The sequence below is a fragment of the Diaphorina citri genome, unplaced genomic scaffold (genome assembly GCF_000475195.1).
Source record: "Diaphorina citri unplaced genomic scaffold, Diaci psyllid genome assembly version 1.1 scaffold484, whole genome shotgun sequence".
Lineage (NCBI taxonomy): Eukaryota > Metazoa > Arthropoda > Insecta > Hemiptera > Psyllidae > Diaphorina > Diaphorina citri.
Window position 1 is genome coordinate 60,497 of NW_007377919.1, and position 15,264 is coordinate 75,760.

The 15,264-nt window shown below is 39.9% G+C and overlaps 2 protein-coding genes and 2 long non-coding RNA genes across 5 annotated transcripts in view; 3 read left to right on the top strand and 1 right to left on the bottom strand.

The window, feature by feature from the left end:
- The window catches only part of LOC103509290, a 2,429-nt gene extending 1,140 nt beyond the window's left edge, over nucleotides 1-1,289 (bottom strand). Inside the window, exon 1 of the mRNA XM_008473890.2 lies at nucleotides 1,153-1,289. The gene's annotated coding sequence lies outside the window, so the exon portion shown is untranslated. The remainder of the gene's footprint in view (nucleotides 1-1,152) is intronic.
- Nucleotides 1,290-2,720: 1,431 nt separating this feature from the next.
- Nucleotides 2,721-4,592, top strand: LOC113465330. 2 transcript variants are annotated; one of them, XR_003391542.1, is made up of 2 exons: nucleotides 2,721-2,929; nucleotides 4,504-4,519. It is a non-coding gene; the product is annotated as an uncharacterized LOC113465330 (long non-coding RNA). The 2 variants fall into 2 exon arrangements; XR_003391543.1 differs by lacking the exon at nucleotides 2,721-2,929 and adding an exon at nucleotides 3,882-3,954 and having other exon boundaries at nucleotides 4,504-4,592.
- A 1,004-nt stretch (nucleotides 4,593-5,596) lies between these two features.
- LOC103509298 (serine/arginine repetitive matrix protein 1) lies at nucleotides 5,597-13,451 on the top strand (the record flags this gene model as incomplete). Its single annotated transcript, XM_026823678.1, is given in 6 exon segments — nucleotides 5,597-5,763; nucleotides 7,001-7,083; nucleotides 7,897-7,983; nucleotides 10,550-10,786; nucleotides 11,693-11,782; nucleotides 13,279-13,451. Coding segments are annotated over 6 exon segments (823 nt in total), but the record flags the coding sequence as incomplete, so codon positions are not given.
- On the top strand, nucleotides 8,448-9,312 carry LOC113467477. Its single transcript, XR_003391544.1, has 2 exons — nucleotides 8,448-8,564; nucleotides 9,274-9,312. It is a non-coding gene; the product is annotated as an uncharacterized LOC113467477 (long non-coding RNA).
- Nucleotides 13,452-15,264: the final 1,813 nt, after the last annotated feature.

The window sequence follows — 15,264 nt, forward strand, 5'->3', positions numbered from 1 at the left end:
ATTAAAATCCCAAGTGTTAGCATTTAGTAATAGCGTTTCAAAGTTTAAAACGCGATTTTCTCGAAATGAGAAAAGGTGGACTCCCATCTTTTTTCCCGTGGGGTCTTCAATTATTACCGTAGCGAATAGAAGCCTACATCTATGATAGAAGCTCATACCTACCTACGTGCGGAAACAAGAACAAAGAGTGTCGCTATAATAATAAATCGTGTCTTCCTTTACTTCGCAATTTCTATTTAGATTATGGGATATCTATTTTGTCAGTAGGTATTACTGTATTACTATTTCAGTAACTATTACCGCAGCGAATAGAAGCCTACTTCTATGATAGAAGCTCATACCTACCTACGTGCGGAAACAAGAACAAAGAGTGTCGCTAAAACTCTCCAACTGATAAAAAACCACGGAGGTAAAACTCACTGGACTCTCCCATCGGAAAAAATAAAAGTGCGTCAGAATACAAAATGGCCGCGTGCGCGTTAAAACCTCCGAAAAACCTTACGGAAAGGCAAGCCGCAAGAGGTTTTTGTGTTGTGTTTGCCAAAAGCCAAAAAGCAAAAAGTCAGGAAAAGTGGAAATCTGGAAAAGCTCCGGAAAATCTTGAAGTTTTGGGGAAAGTGGTGATGATCTTTGGCTAAGGTGAAGTTCCCTTTACACTACTTTGAATAAAGCTCTCCCCAGCAGTTGAACTTGTATTCTGCTTGATCTCCGTTGATCTAACCGTGTTAGAACAGAAAGCAAAGACCTCCATGCTGTGATTGAAATCAACCGTACGTTCCTGCATTTCCTGAACAGGAAACCCCCAACCTTCTTCTCATTTTCCAGTTGTCCTCGCCATTCTGATGCAGGAAGTCGAAGGACGTCGGAAAATTCTTCGTGGACGCAAAACCATCACCAAAGTTGTGCCTTTGTAAAGATTTGAATGTCATATTTCTTTAGAATATGAAGTGGGAAGCTTGTGGATACCTGAAAATAGAAAAAGAATTTTAGCTTTATAACAGCTCACAACTAATATATTTGTTCTTTTATTAGAGTGACACCCTTGATACGGTGATACCAGTGCTTACCTTTTAATAATGCCCCTGTAGGACTGAAAAGTCCCTTTACCCCAGGAGTAGTCTGTTCTCAAATTATATTGACAAAATTCCTTACCTTGTCTGGGATTGAACACTCACACTCCCGATTGCCAGGATAGGTTACAAGTAGCACCTCAGTATCACATAGAGGCTGGCTGAGAGTTTCTTTAAGATTTTGTAGATTTCTGGGGAAAAAAGGACAAATTCTCAACAGAAAAATCTTCAAAAAGCCAAAATTTGATAATGAAATAATTTTGAAATTTACCGCGTACATTTGTTTACATTTTGGGAAGATTGGGAGAGTTTTAGCAAACGTACTTATGAGGTTTCCGGAGGTTTTTTCCCCAGGTTGATATTTGGTAATTTTATCTTGACTTACCGTTGTCATGAAAAAAGTAGGATCCTGATATCTTATATTATAAGAACGAGATCCATTCACAGTTCACATTTCATAGTTCACACACTGATCGCTCTATCTCGAGAACCACAATACCTAGTACAAAGTAATACCTAATAATAATTTTTATTGATATTTATTGGAGTGTTGAATAAAATAATAAAGAAAAGCCAAAAATAATGTGGCTTCACTTTTTTGCATATAGTCCCCTGTCCATCAACCTCTATGGTCAGCCTTGTCAAAAATGCGGGTGAAATGCTTGGAACGCGGCAGTATGAACCGGCTGACCTTCACCTTGGAGTACCTAGATGTGAATGACCTTGACATGGATGTCAATGACCTTGACCCAGATAGCTACCCTTTTGGACGAGTCCATATGGACAGAAATATTTCTTGGTACGTAGAGTGTTTTTTCTCACATTAACCTCAGGTTGAGTCGGCGATTGCCCAGATGGTCACCTATCCGTTTACCGACCACGCGCAAAGTTGCTTAACTTCAGTGATCTATCGGGAACTGATGTCTTATACCTACTATCGCCAAGTACTATGACACCTCATCTAGCTCTGCGTGCCTGTAGATAATTATATTAGTTTGTAGAGATTAGATAAAGACTTGAGTTTACTCCATAAGTCACCTCGAGATGTCAACACAAGCGTGTTTACTTTACGAGTACCTATGTGCCCTATTATAATATTGTTCGGAGGATGTTGGAGTATTTATTATCAAATAACATTCGAGGGGCGGCGTAACTAAAAATGGGTCATATTGATGAAAAAAAGAAAGTAAAATCAAGAAAAGAGGTACTCATCTCTATTGGGATTTATAAAACCGCATTAGCATTAAGATGCTATAGGGACTTCCAGGATTTTGTCGGGGCGGGTCGAGAGTCTAAACAGTGATGTACCTATTCGGAGTCTCCACTAGAGTAACACTTTCAGTGCCAAGCCATATTTTGAAGAATTTACCCAGGGGCCCAACGGCGCACTTATTTGTGCGACATGCACTTTTTGTGAAATTTCGTCGCCTTTGGCTAAAGTGAAGTTCCCTTTACACTACTTTGAATAAAGTTTTCCCCAACAGTTGAACTTGTATTCTGCTTGATCTCCGTTGATCTACCCGTGTTAGAACAGAAAGCAAAGACCTCCATGCTGTGATTGAAATCATGTCCCTGAAGTTACAAACGTTGGTAGAAAAAAATCCAAAAATTATACAGGGTACGACAAAATCCCGACAATTTCGTTGGTAGAATCTTTGGCCAAGGCTAAAGTGAAGTTCCTTTTACACTACTTTGGATAAAGTTCTCCCCAACAGTTGAACTTGTATTCCGCTTGATCTCCGTTGATCTACCCGTGTTAGAACAGAAAGCAAAGACCTCCATGCTGTGATTGAAATCAACCGTACGTTCCTGCATTTCCTGAACAGGAAACCCCCAACCCTTTCAAGATGATGTACCAGGTAAAAGTCAACTTTTTTTAGGGTTTCAAGTCTGCCATTTTAATTACAGGGCAAAAAGTTTCAAGAATATTCTTGAGATCATCTCAGAGAACTATTTGTGTCGTCTGTAAACAAAATATCTCGAGAACGGTAAGAGCTAGAGACTTGAAATTTGGTGCTGGCTTGGAGCCTATTCTTGAATTATTGTGGTAATAACAACCTCAGTGTTTTTCATACATAAAAAGCCCACCTGAGGCTTAGGTGTGGGGCGAATAGCCTTAAAGGATGGGTTAAGCTTCTACGAATCTACCTCAGTGGTTAGACGTGTCACTTGTAAAAATTGAAGAAAAAAGTGATTCGCGCCTAGGTCTAGTCATAAAATTCAGCTTAGTGTATTGACTGAGAAATGACATTTGTGACAAACCATTGTGGATTTCACATGTTAACTTACGTCATTTATGTTGTAGTGTTTCAGATGGGCATAAGCAAGACAGGAAGGTGAAGGAAGAGTCTCGAGATGAGAGAGATAGAAGATCTAGATCCAGATCTGGGAAAGGGTAAGTGTAATTCTCGGTTGGAGGTTCATCTCTGGTTGAGTATTGACCCTTAAACTCCTATTGTGGGTTTCACCAACCTTATTTTTCCCACATAACCACCTGTTAGCTTAACAGCCCTGCTAGTCTGAAAAAATATTGGTGAAATCCACCCCTAATCTGCAAACTCATCTTCCATGGTTAACAAGGTTGGTCCATGCCAAGTATATCTACACTTTACATCACACAATATTTTGACATTGCTGCAATTAGTACATGCATAGAGCTCAGTTTAACTCACGTTCGGAACTGTTAATCCCTATACCTAAGCATCTAGGTGGGCTTTTTGTTTAAACAGTCACCTGTAGGTATTTAGGAATTTTGGAGGATTGGTCCCATCATGGATATTTCTTTGTCTGTTGTTGATTTACTGTTGTTTTTATTTGAAATCAACTTTACGTTCCTGCATTTCCTGAACAGGAAACCCCCAACCCTTTCAAGATGATGTACCAGGTAAAAGTCAACGTTTTTTAGGGTTTCAAGTCTGCCATTTTAATTAGAGGGCAAAAAGTTTCAAGAATATTCTTGAGATCATCTCCGAGAACTATTTGTGTCCATGAACTTTGAACCCAGATGTTGGAGGTTCATCTCTGGTTGAGTATTGACCCTTAAACTCCTACTGTGGGTTTCACCAACCTTATTTTTCCCACATAACCACCTGTTAGCTTAACGGCCCTGCTAGCTTAATAGGCCTTCTGGGGGCTGAAAAATATTGGTGAAATCCACCCCTAATCTGCAAACTTATCTTCCATGGTTAACAAGGTTGGTCCATGCCAAGTATATCTACACTTTACATCACACAGTATTTTGACATTGCTGCAATTAGTACATGCATAGAGCTCAGTTTAACTCACGTTTGGAACTGTTAAACCCTGTACCTAAGCATCTAGGTGGGCTTTTTGTTTAAAGAGTCACCTGTAGGTATTTAGGAATTTTGGAGGATTGGTCCCATCATGGATATTTCTTTGTCTGTTGTTGATTTACTGTTGTTTTTATTCTCAGGGCACATCTGCCGAGCAAGATACTCGGTTCAGTGACAAGGAGAAGAAGTTACTGAAACAGATGAAATTTGGAGATGCATTGAGCCAAAAGGTGAGAGATCTTGATGATTGTGCTCTAAGCAAGATGTTTTAACACTTTTTTTATGAGGAAGGGAAAGATGCTAGTTATAGGTATTTTGGTGATTATTCAGAAGCCATGACAATGAAAAATAAAGCTCTTTTTTGCATTTAACCTCAACCTAGCTTAGATTAGATTTGTAGAAGCTTGACCCATCTTTTTAGGGCTGTTTTTGCCCTTACATCTAAACCTCAGGTGGTCTTTTTGTGTACAAACTGAACCCTTTAACCCTTCAAGTCCTGGTGCTACATATATGTAACATCAAACACCTGTCAGTAAATTTTGCCTCCGGATGGCTAGACACGACACTAGGTATACGTGTTGAAACTGATAAAATAGATTGTCAAGGAGATGCTCTGTTGTTCTGATTTAGTTTGGCAAAAATATTTGGAGCAGAAGTATGTTTGTGCTTTTACATTAAAAAAAGAAGAAGGAAAAAAAAAAAAAAAAAAAAAAACAAGGGAAAAAAAATGCATATTTACCGTAACTTTAGTTACGGATACCGGATTAACTTTAGTTACGCATGCGCATGGGGAGGTAATTCTGCATGCTTAACCTTATTGACGCCTTAATCCAGCATGCGTAACCATAATGACGCCCTGAACCTGCATTTGACGCAAGAAAGGTAGCGCAAAACCGTGAAATGGTCGCTGGTGTAGGGTTTTTCACTGAGGTATTTATTTTTGTAACTTTATATAGTTACACATGGGGAGGTAATTCTGCATGCTTAACCTTATTGACGCCCTAATCCAGCATGCGTAACCATAATGACGCCCTGAACCTGCATTTGACGCAAGAAAGGTAGCGTAAAACCGTCAAATGGTCGCTGGTGTAGGGTTTTTCACTGAGGTATTTATTTTAACAGATTTTTTTAGGTTCCATGCTTCCATATTTATGTGTCCTCAAATGAATAGATTACTCTGAGTGTAGGTATGGTAAGATCAATGCTTATACCAATCCTCTTCATTTCAGTTTCCTGACCCGAAAAAAATGCAGATCAATCTGACAGGGTTTCTCAATGGGAAGAATGCCCGCCTGTTCATGACAGATCTTTGGGAGCTTCTGCTATCGGCTCAGGACTCTGTGTCTGGCATTCCGGAACAGTTTGTTGAACAGAAGAAGGAGGAGATCAAGAAACGCATGGTAACAAAAACTTTCAACAGTTTTTAATTTTATTTTTACTAACTTTCATCATTATTTTTCTTTTTACTCTGGTATGTACTTATTGTCACCTCTGATCATTACTCATTCAAAGTAGATACTCCATTGTCCTTGTGAGGCTGAGTGCAGCCTGTATCCAAGTATAGAACCAAACAAACATTGAAGTAAGCCTGGCACTCTTACGTGTAAGTACAAGCCTAGTTTATGGGAGCTTCTGCTATCAGCTCAGGACTCTGTGTCTGGCATTCCGGAACAGTTTGTCGAACAGAAGAAGGAGGAGATCAAGAAACGCATGGTAACTAAAACTTTCGACATTTTTCAGCAGTTTTAATTTTATTTTTACTAAATTTCATCATTATTTTTAACTCTGGTATTTACTTATTGTCACCTCTGATCATTACTAATTCAAATTAGATACTCCATTGTCCTTTTGAGGCTGAGTGCAGCCTGTATCCAAGTATAGAACCAAACAAACATTGAAGTAAGCCTGGCACTCTTACGTGTAAGTACAAGCCTAGTCTATGGGAGCTTCTGCTATCGGCTCAGGACTCTGTGTCTGGCATTCCGGAACAGTTTGTCGAACAGAAGAAGGAGGAGATCAAGAAACGCATGGTAACAAAAACTTTCAACATTTTTCAGCAGTTTTTAATTTTATTTTTTACTAAATTTCATCATTATTTTTCTTTTTACTCTGATATGTACTCATTGTCACCTCTGATCATTACTCATTCAAAGTAGATACTCCATTGTCCTTGTGAGGCTGAGTGCAGCCTGTATTCCAAGTATAGAACCAAACAAACATTGAAGTAAGCCTGGCACTCTTACGTGTAAGTACAAGCCTAGTATGATCCTTACTTTCCATGTCTGGTACAATGTCACCATTTATATCTGTTGCTCCTAGAAGCGTGTGACTTGTACTGCTCTCTCATTTGTACTGAGCAGGTCCTCCTGGGTGCAGGTTTGGTCTAATTGGTCGCAGACAAGGAGGTGGTCGTTTGATACCCACTTGGCTATGTGTGATGCCTTGTGCTGTGTGATACCCGCTTGGCCATGGACACTGAGCAGGTCCTCCTGGGTGCAGGTTTGGTCAAATTGGTCGCAGACAAGGAGGTGGTCGTTTGATACCCACTTGGCTATGTGTGATGCCTTGTGCTGTGTGATACCCGCTTGGCCATGGAGGGTTTTTCTTTCCCCATTTTTATCTTTTCTTATTTCACAGGAGGAAGCAGAGAAGATCCATGACATGAACAGGAAGCTGGAGCGAGACAGAGACAATGACAGGAAGAGGAGAGATAGAGATAGGTAAGTTTTTTTTTTGGTCCTGTCCCCTTATTTCTTGTGTCCTTTTTTCAACGAGTTTTGATAGAAGAAACTGGCACAACAAAGGTGGAACTGTCTTAAAATCAAAGACAGAAGGAGGATAGGATTGTGTCCTTTTTTCAAGGAGGTTTCACGGAAGAAACTGGCACAACGGTTCTGTCCCCTTATTTTTTGTGTCCTTTTTTTCAAGGAGGTTTGATAGAAGAAACTGGCACAACAGAGGTGGAACTGTCTTAAAATCAAAGACAGAAGGAGGATAGGATTGTGTCCTTTTTTCAAGGAGGTTTCACGGAAGAAACTGGCACAACAGAGGTGTTATTGTCCTGAAGTTGAAGAGCTCCTTTCTTAGGACAGGATAGGAGAAAGCCAGTCATTCTGTGAAAGAGCCTTTTTTATGGATAAAATTCGTCCCGGGCCGGAATGGGACTCGCGACCTGCCACTTACAGGGCTGGCGTGCTACTTTTCGAGCTAACTAGGCTAAGTATTATGTGTATGTATGCATGATGCAAATGTCGAGATCTTTGGCCATCAGGCCATTTTCCCTAGAACTAGGCTATTTTTCATGTGTTTGGTTTCTATTGCAGGAAGAGAAGTAGGAGCAGATCCAGGGATAGACATCGGGACAGAGATCGCAGAGAAAGTAGAGAACCGCTTACAGGGCTGGCGTACTACTTTTCGAGCTAACTAGGCTAAGTATTATGTGTATGTCATGCATGATGCAAATGTCGAGATCTTTGGCCATCAGGCTATTTTCCCTAGAACTAGGCTATTCATGTGTTTGTTTTCTATTGCAGGAAGAGAAGTAGGAGCAGATCCAGGGATAGACACCGGGACAGAGATCGCAGAGAAAGTAGAGACGAACGATCCTCGTCCAAAACCAGGTGAGTGATTTGTGGTAATATACTTAGGTACATTTTTAAATGATGTGTGTGAGTATTGCGGTCTTCGGTTGCTTGCAATTATTTCGTAAACAGTAAGAGAGGATTAAAAAAAATATATATAATATATATGGGAGCTGAACCCCTCTATGGTAGGATCGATATGTACAACTACATCTACTTTATCTAGAAAATGAAAAAAAAAGACTTTTTCTTTTGGTCAAACATTCCAAGTCCCAAATTTTTCAATTTTCTTCCTCCTGGCTTAATGGAATTTATAAGCTCCGGCATCGCAATATGATATACTTACCTTCTCATATGTCTTGTCCTGTGATCCCGAGGGGTACGCAAGTACGTAGGGCCTCAACAATTCTCATAAGTTGTTGTTGTTTTAGCGGCTTTAGCTTTCGCCGAGTGGCAATAGCAGAATAAAGAAAAGGTATCTTTTTGTATCTGCTATACACCGGGAGAAGAAGGAGAACTCGGTGCAGAAGAAACGAAGCTACAGGAGTAAGAAGGATGATAGTGGGGATGACAGCGAGTCCGACCGAGATCGTGATAGAGACAGAGAGAGGAGAAGATCCGTAAGTAATGTCTTCTCCTTCCTAGCCCTTTCCTACATAAATAGAATCAGTAAGTAATGTCTTCGAGTACCTATAAAATCATAGTTAGAAGCGAAGCTACAAGAGTAAGAAGGATGACAGCGAGTCCGACCGAGATCGTGATAGTAGGAGTAAGAAGGATGATAGTGGGGATGACAGCGAGTCCGATCGTGATCGTGATAGAGACAGAGATAGGAGAAGATCCGTAAGTAATGTCTTGAAGTAATAAAATCATATAGTCAAGCGATTCTCAACATCTCAACCGGGGGTACGCGAGATAATAATAATATTAAATAGTGTAATGGCGGAAATAATAAGCAGGACTTTGAATTTTGACGGCTCATCAATGCAGTACAGTCCAAAAAAAGCCCTGAATGTTGACCTCAGAGTACTGAAGTACTGATTTTTTTCAAAAGTTACTCTGTAGTATTGGTACACATCAACCTAGGTATGGGTACCCGGTACTCATTATAATGGTGGCTCATCTACCAACCTCAGTGGTGTAGTGGGTAGCACGATGGACTCTGGATCTGGAGGTTGGTGGTTCGAGCCCTAGTCAAGTAATAAAATTTAGCCTAATGTATTTAGTAGGGATCGACATTTGTGACAAGTATGTAAGTATGCTTACAGAGGAATTTTTTCACACTTAAAATTCCTTCATAATAGTCTCATCTCACTCTTCTGTTCTCAGGATCGTCGTCGCTCGTCGACGCCACCACGACGTCGCCGCTCGAGTTTTTTTGGTCCTGTCCCCTTATTTTTTTGTGTCCTTTTTTCAAGGAGGTTTGATAGAAGAAACTGGCACAACAAAGGTGGAACTGTCTCAAAATCAAAGACAGAAGGAGGATAGGATTGTGTCCTTTTTTCAAGGAGGATTCACGGAAGAAACTGGCACAACAGAGGTGTTATTGTCCTGAAGTTGAAGAGCTCCTTTCTTAGGACAGGATAGGAGAAAGCCAGTCATTCTGTGAAAGAGCCTTTTTTTATGGATAAAATTCGTCCCGGGCCGGAATGGGACTCGCGACCTGCCGCTTACAGGGCTGGCGTGCTACTTTTCGAGCTAACTAGGCTAAGTATTATGTGTATGTATGCATGATGCAAATGTCGGGATCTTTGGCCATCAGGCCATTTTCCCTAGAACTAGGCTATTATTCATGTGTTTGGTTTCTATTGCAGGAAGAGAAGTAGGAGCAGATCCAGGGATAGACATCGGGACAGAGATCGCAGAGAAAGTAGAGACGAAAGATCCTTGTCTAAAACAAGGTGAGTGATTTGTGGTAATACATAGAAATATCTGTATTGAAATCGGTCTGACCGATTTTTTTGGACGATTTTAAGTGAATATTTACGATCGTCTTCGGTAGCTTGCGATTATTTCGTAAACAGGAAGATTTCGAAAAAAATAGTTCGGTTGACCTCTCTTATGGTAGGATCAACAATATCTACAACTACATCTATTTTATCTAGAAAAAAAACGACTTTCTTTTGGTCAAATATTCCAAGTCCCAAAATTTTTCAATTTTCTTCCTCCTGGCTTAATGGAATTTATAAGCTCCGGCATCGTAATATGATATGTATGTATGCAGTATGTACCTTCTCATATGTCTTGTCCTGTGATCCCGAGGGGTACGTAGGGCCTCAACAATTCTCATATGTTGTTGTTGTTGTTGTTTTAGCGGCTTTAGCTTTCTCCGAGTGGCAATAGCAGAATAAAGAAAAGATATCTTTTTGTATCTGCTATACACCTGGGTGATGGTCTCTAGCTCTCTAGCTCTAACCATGTTAAATTGGCTGGCTCGTCCTGAACCGCAGTCAACCATCGTGAGGACTTGTGCTTGGTCTTTAAAAGCAGAGAGAATCCTTTGAGGAACTGCCAGCTAGCTAGGATGGTTAGAGTTAGCTGTTCTCCTCCCTGTTTATAGTCCTACAGCTAGACAATTCTCTTATGAACACTGTCTATTTCACAGGGATAGTAAGGAGCGCCTACCTCTCAGTAAGCTGGACAATGGAGGCAGTGGCGACGCCCCTCCCACGTCCACAGGGTCTCCATCCCGGTCCTCACGATGGGATAAGAGTAACGGAACATCGGGTCAGGAGGCCGCCGGGAATTCAGCTTCAGCGCCGGGCAATGGGTTCCCACCAGTGAAGAATGAGGGGCCCCCGTCCCGTAGTGTGTCGCCGGCTCTCAAGATGGAACCGGATAGGTAAGTGTGGACGAACCTTTATTTTAACGCTGACTTCTTCTTCTACTTTACCTTTTCCTTCAAACGGGGTCGGTTTTTCGTGTTAGTCTTTTCCACTCCGTTTTAACGCCGACATACACCCAAAATACTCATTTTCCACATTTATCAACTTTTTGTTTCATTACAAAATTTTTCATCGGTAAATGGTTTCTTCAAATTAAATTGATCCTAAGGGCAAGGTAGGTAAACCTAGACCCTTGACAAATGGAGTGTGTCTGAAAGCATGTGATCAAACAAAGAGATCTATCGAGATTGAGATGAGCCTATTTTTGACTTATTGTGGTAATAACAACCTCAGTGGTTAGAGGTGTCATTTGGTAAAACAAAAATCCAAGTCAAGACGTCAAATTCAGCTTAAATTTATTGATTGAGGAAAGAGGAATGATATTTATGAAAAAAAAAAAAAAAAAAAAAAAAAAACAGCGAGACGTCCAACAAGGCAGACGCACTACCAACTAGGCTGGCTTGGAGCCTATTCTTGAATTATTGTGGTAATAACTTTTTTTTTATATAAATTTACCTAAGCAGGGTAATAACATCCTCATGTGGTAATAACATCCTCAGTGTTTTTCATACATAAAAAGCCCACCCGAGGCTTGGGTGTGGGGGCAAACAGCCTTAAAGGATGGGTTGAGCTTCTACGAATCTACCTCAGTGGTTAGACGTGTCACTTGTAAAAACTGAAGAAAAAAGTGATTCGCGCCTAAGTCTGGTCAAAAAATTCAACTTAGTGTATTGACTGAGAAATGATATTTATGACAAACCATTGTGGATTTCACATGTTAACTTACGTCATTTATGTTGTAGTGTTTCAGATGGGCATAAGCAAGACAGGAAGGTGAAGGACTTACGCCATTTCTGTTGTAGTGTTTCAGATGGGCATAAGCAAGACAGGAAGGTGAAAGAAGAGTCTCGAGATGACAGAGATAGAAGATCTAGATCCAGATCTGGGAAAGGGTAAGTATAAAATTCTAGGGGGGGAAAAAAAAGAAAAATGGGATAACTGAAACAAAGGGGGTCTTACCGTTCCGAAGAAGGGAGAAGAAGAACGTTACAGGAGGAAGGACGAACCTTATTGATTTAGGAATAAGTTCGTCTTGGGCGAGAATCACTCACTGATCAGTGATCACTTTATCTCCAGAACACCTAGAAAATAAAATTCTAGGGGGGGGGGAAAAAGAAAAATGGGATAACTGAAACAAAGGAGGTCTTACCGTTCCGAAATCGAAGGGAGAAGAAGAACGTTATAGGAGGAAGAACGAACCTTATTGATTTAGGAATAAGTTCGTCTTGGGCGAGAATCACTCACTGATCAGTGATCACTTTATCTCCAGAACACCTAGAAAGCTGAATTTTGGTAGAATATTCCCAATATTTCTAGATGTGCAATAAGAGAGGAAATACGGAAATCCAAACCAATGCCAGAAATCTAAACCAATCTCGAGTTATGATCAATTTCAATCGCAAAGCATGGGCAATCTGCTAGTGCAAGTATTGAATAGATTTTTTTTTTCATAAATTTATTTTAAAAGGGGCACGACTTCGAATGTCATTTGCCAACGAATTTATTATTTATATTTTCCTTCGCGCATCCCTTGGACGGAACGACTTAAGATTTGATGATGATGATGATGATGATGATGATGATGATGATGATGATTTTCCTTCGCGCTTCCCAATACTTTTCTACAATATCATTGCTGGCTTCCAGGACTGGACAGAAATTTAGATGGGTCTGATTCATAAGAATTAAGAGTATTTAAAGAGCAGAGAGGACAGTTAGGAGAGTCTTTAATCTTGATTTTTTTCTTGTTTCAGTCGTGGAGATACGAACGGAGAGAAGAGTAAGCGTCGTCGGAGTTCCTCCGGGTCTTCTGCTTCCTCTCGTGATGGTGGCAGGAGCTTGAAAAACGTCCTAATTGATTTTTTCCCCCAAGAGGTTTGAGAGAGGGAATTGTAACTGCTAAGGTTTTACCGTCCCGAAATCGAAGAGAGAAAGACCATTAAGGAAAATGACGCGCATGTCAAGTAAAATAGCGGCCCAGTAAGTAAAGTAAACGCAGTTCAATATCAAAAGTTCTTTCTAAATTCCATTTCAGGTTAAGAAACGCGCCTCCTCTCCGAGTGATGTGAAATCCAAGAGGAAAAGCTCCCCACCTCGTTCCCACGAGGAAGACAAGAAATCTCACAAGACTTCCTCTCCCCCTCGCTCTCATGAGAAAGACAAGAAGGTAACAGAAAGCAATGATCAATTATTATAGAATCCATTTTTTTTTTTTTGAGATTTGATGATGATGATGATTTTCCTTCGCGCATCCCAATACTTTTCTACAATATCATTGCTGGCTTCCAGGGCTGGACAGAAATTTAGATGGGTCTGATTCATAAGAGTATTTAAAGAGCAGACTGGACAGTTAGGAGAGTCTTTAATCTTGATTTTTTTCTTGTTTCAGTCGAGATACGAACGGAGAGAAGAGTAAGCGTCGTCGGAGTTCCTCCGGGTCTTCTGCTTCCTCTCGTGATGGTGGCAGGGAGCGCGGTGGTAGCAGAGCCAGAGGGGGGAGCAAGGGGAAGAAGAGAGACAGCTCCTCCTCTTCTTCATCTTCGTCTAGCAGTGACCATTCAGGTGAGAGAGAGAGAGAGAAAGGGAGTTTTTTTTAATATTCATTTTGATTTTTCTATAACAATACAGAGATCCAAAGCTGATAATAATTGTATAATTAATCGTCAAAAGTGTGTCTGTCAAATTTTGATGGAATTCAGTAAAAATGGCAGAAAAAAGAAATTAAAAATTAGCATTCAAGACCCATCTGGCGTTTAGGGCCCCATAAGAACTTTTTTCTGAGTTAGATTTCGAGGTAAAGGCACCTTCAGACGTGTGTGTTGGAATAATTGGGGTTCAAACCCTTTTGGACGCCCAGAAGCAATATCTGGACTCCTTTCATGTCCTTGTGGTCACTGAACTACTTATTTTACATGGCGTTTGAATTGATTGGAAATTGATGTTTTGTACTTCTCTAGGAGAGTCAATCTGTCAAGTAGCAACATATTAATATAGGTAAAAGAACAACGTCTTCACTTGACTAGTTATTGCACCCAGCTAGGATACCTAGTTAGAATAAGCAACTTGTAATAAATAATTAAAATTACCATGTACCTATCAAATTTGATTTAAACATTTTCTTGTGATAAATAGCAAGTGAATATAATCACAGACTTGGTTAGAATCCAGAAATACAAAAAGGAACATCTTATGTCTAGGACTTGGTTAGAATCCAGAAATACAAAAAGGAACATCTGATGTCTACTGCTCAAAGTCTCTGCATATTTCCAATTTTTGAAATAAGTATTTTTGTACTTATTTTTACTGTTCTAATATCTTCAAGGTTTGTAAGAACTCAGTAAGATCAATGTATATACCAATCCTCTTCATTTCAGTTTCCTGACCCAAAAAAAATGCAGATCAATCTGACAGGGTTTCTCAATGGGAAGAATGCCCGCCTCTTATGTCTACTGCTCAAAGTCTCTGCATATTTCTACTTTTGAAATATTTTTGTACTTATTTCTACTGTTCTAATATCTTCAAGGTTTGTAAGAACTCACTAAGATCAATGCTTATACCAATCCTCTTCATTTCAGTTTCCTGACCCAAAAAAAATGCAGATCAATCTGACAGGGTTTCTCAATGGGAAGAATGCCCGCCTAATTTTTATTTTGAATTTTTTTCTATAATACAGAGATCCAAAGCGGATAATAATTGTATAATTAATCGTCAAAAGTGTGTCTGTCAAATTTTGATGGAATTCAGTAAGAATGGCAGAAAAAAGAAAGTAAAAATTAGCATTCAAGACCCATCTGGCGTTTAGGACCCCATAGGAACTTTTTTTCTGAATTAGATTTCGAGGTAAAGGCACCTTCAGATGGGTGTGTTGGAATAGTTGGGGTTTAAACCCTTTTGGACGCCCAGAAACACATCATAATGAACATCTTATGGCGTCTTCTTCTATGCTGCATTGCACATCACTCACTCATTCTCGTCACCTGTCGACCCCAATTTCCTACAGGTCTGTATCCTTAAAATGGTAAACATTAGGTCACAAAGTGAGTTTAAACTCAGTTTAAGTTTAACTCTCAGATTAAGCAATCTGATTGGTTGATTTTTAAAAATTCCAAAAATTTTAGACAATCCGAGAATTAACTCACTCTAGTTTTAACTCACCTTGTGGCACCCGACCTAAAGTAGGTATTTATACTGACATTTTTACTTTCCTTATCCTATAGGAAGGAAAGTAATGTAATCGGGTCAAATTTTCGATGGTCAGTTTTTAGTGCCAAAACACGTTTTCCACCACCAATCATTCAGCAAATAAAAAGAAAAAAAAAACGTTACTTTCCTTCTTTTAGGATAAGGAAAGTAAAATGATACTGGGCGGTGTAGC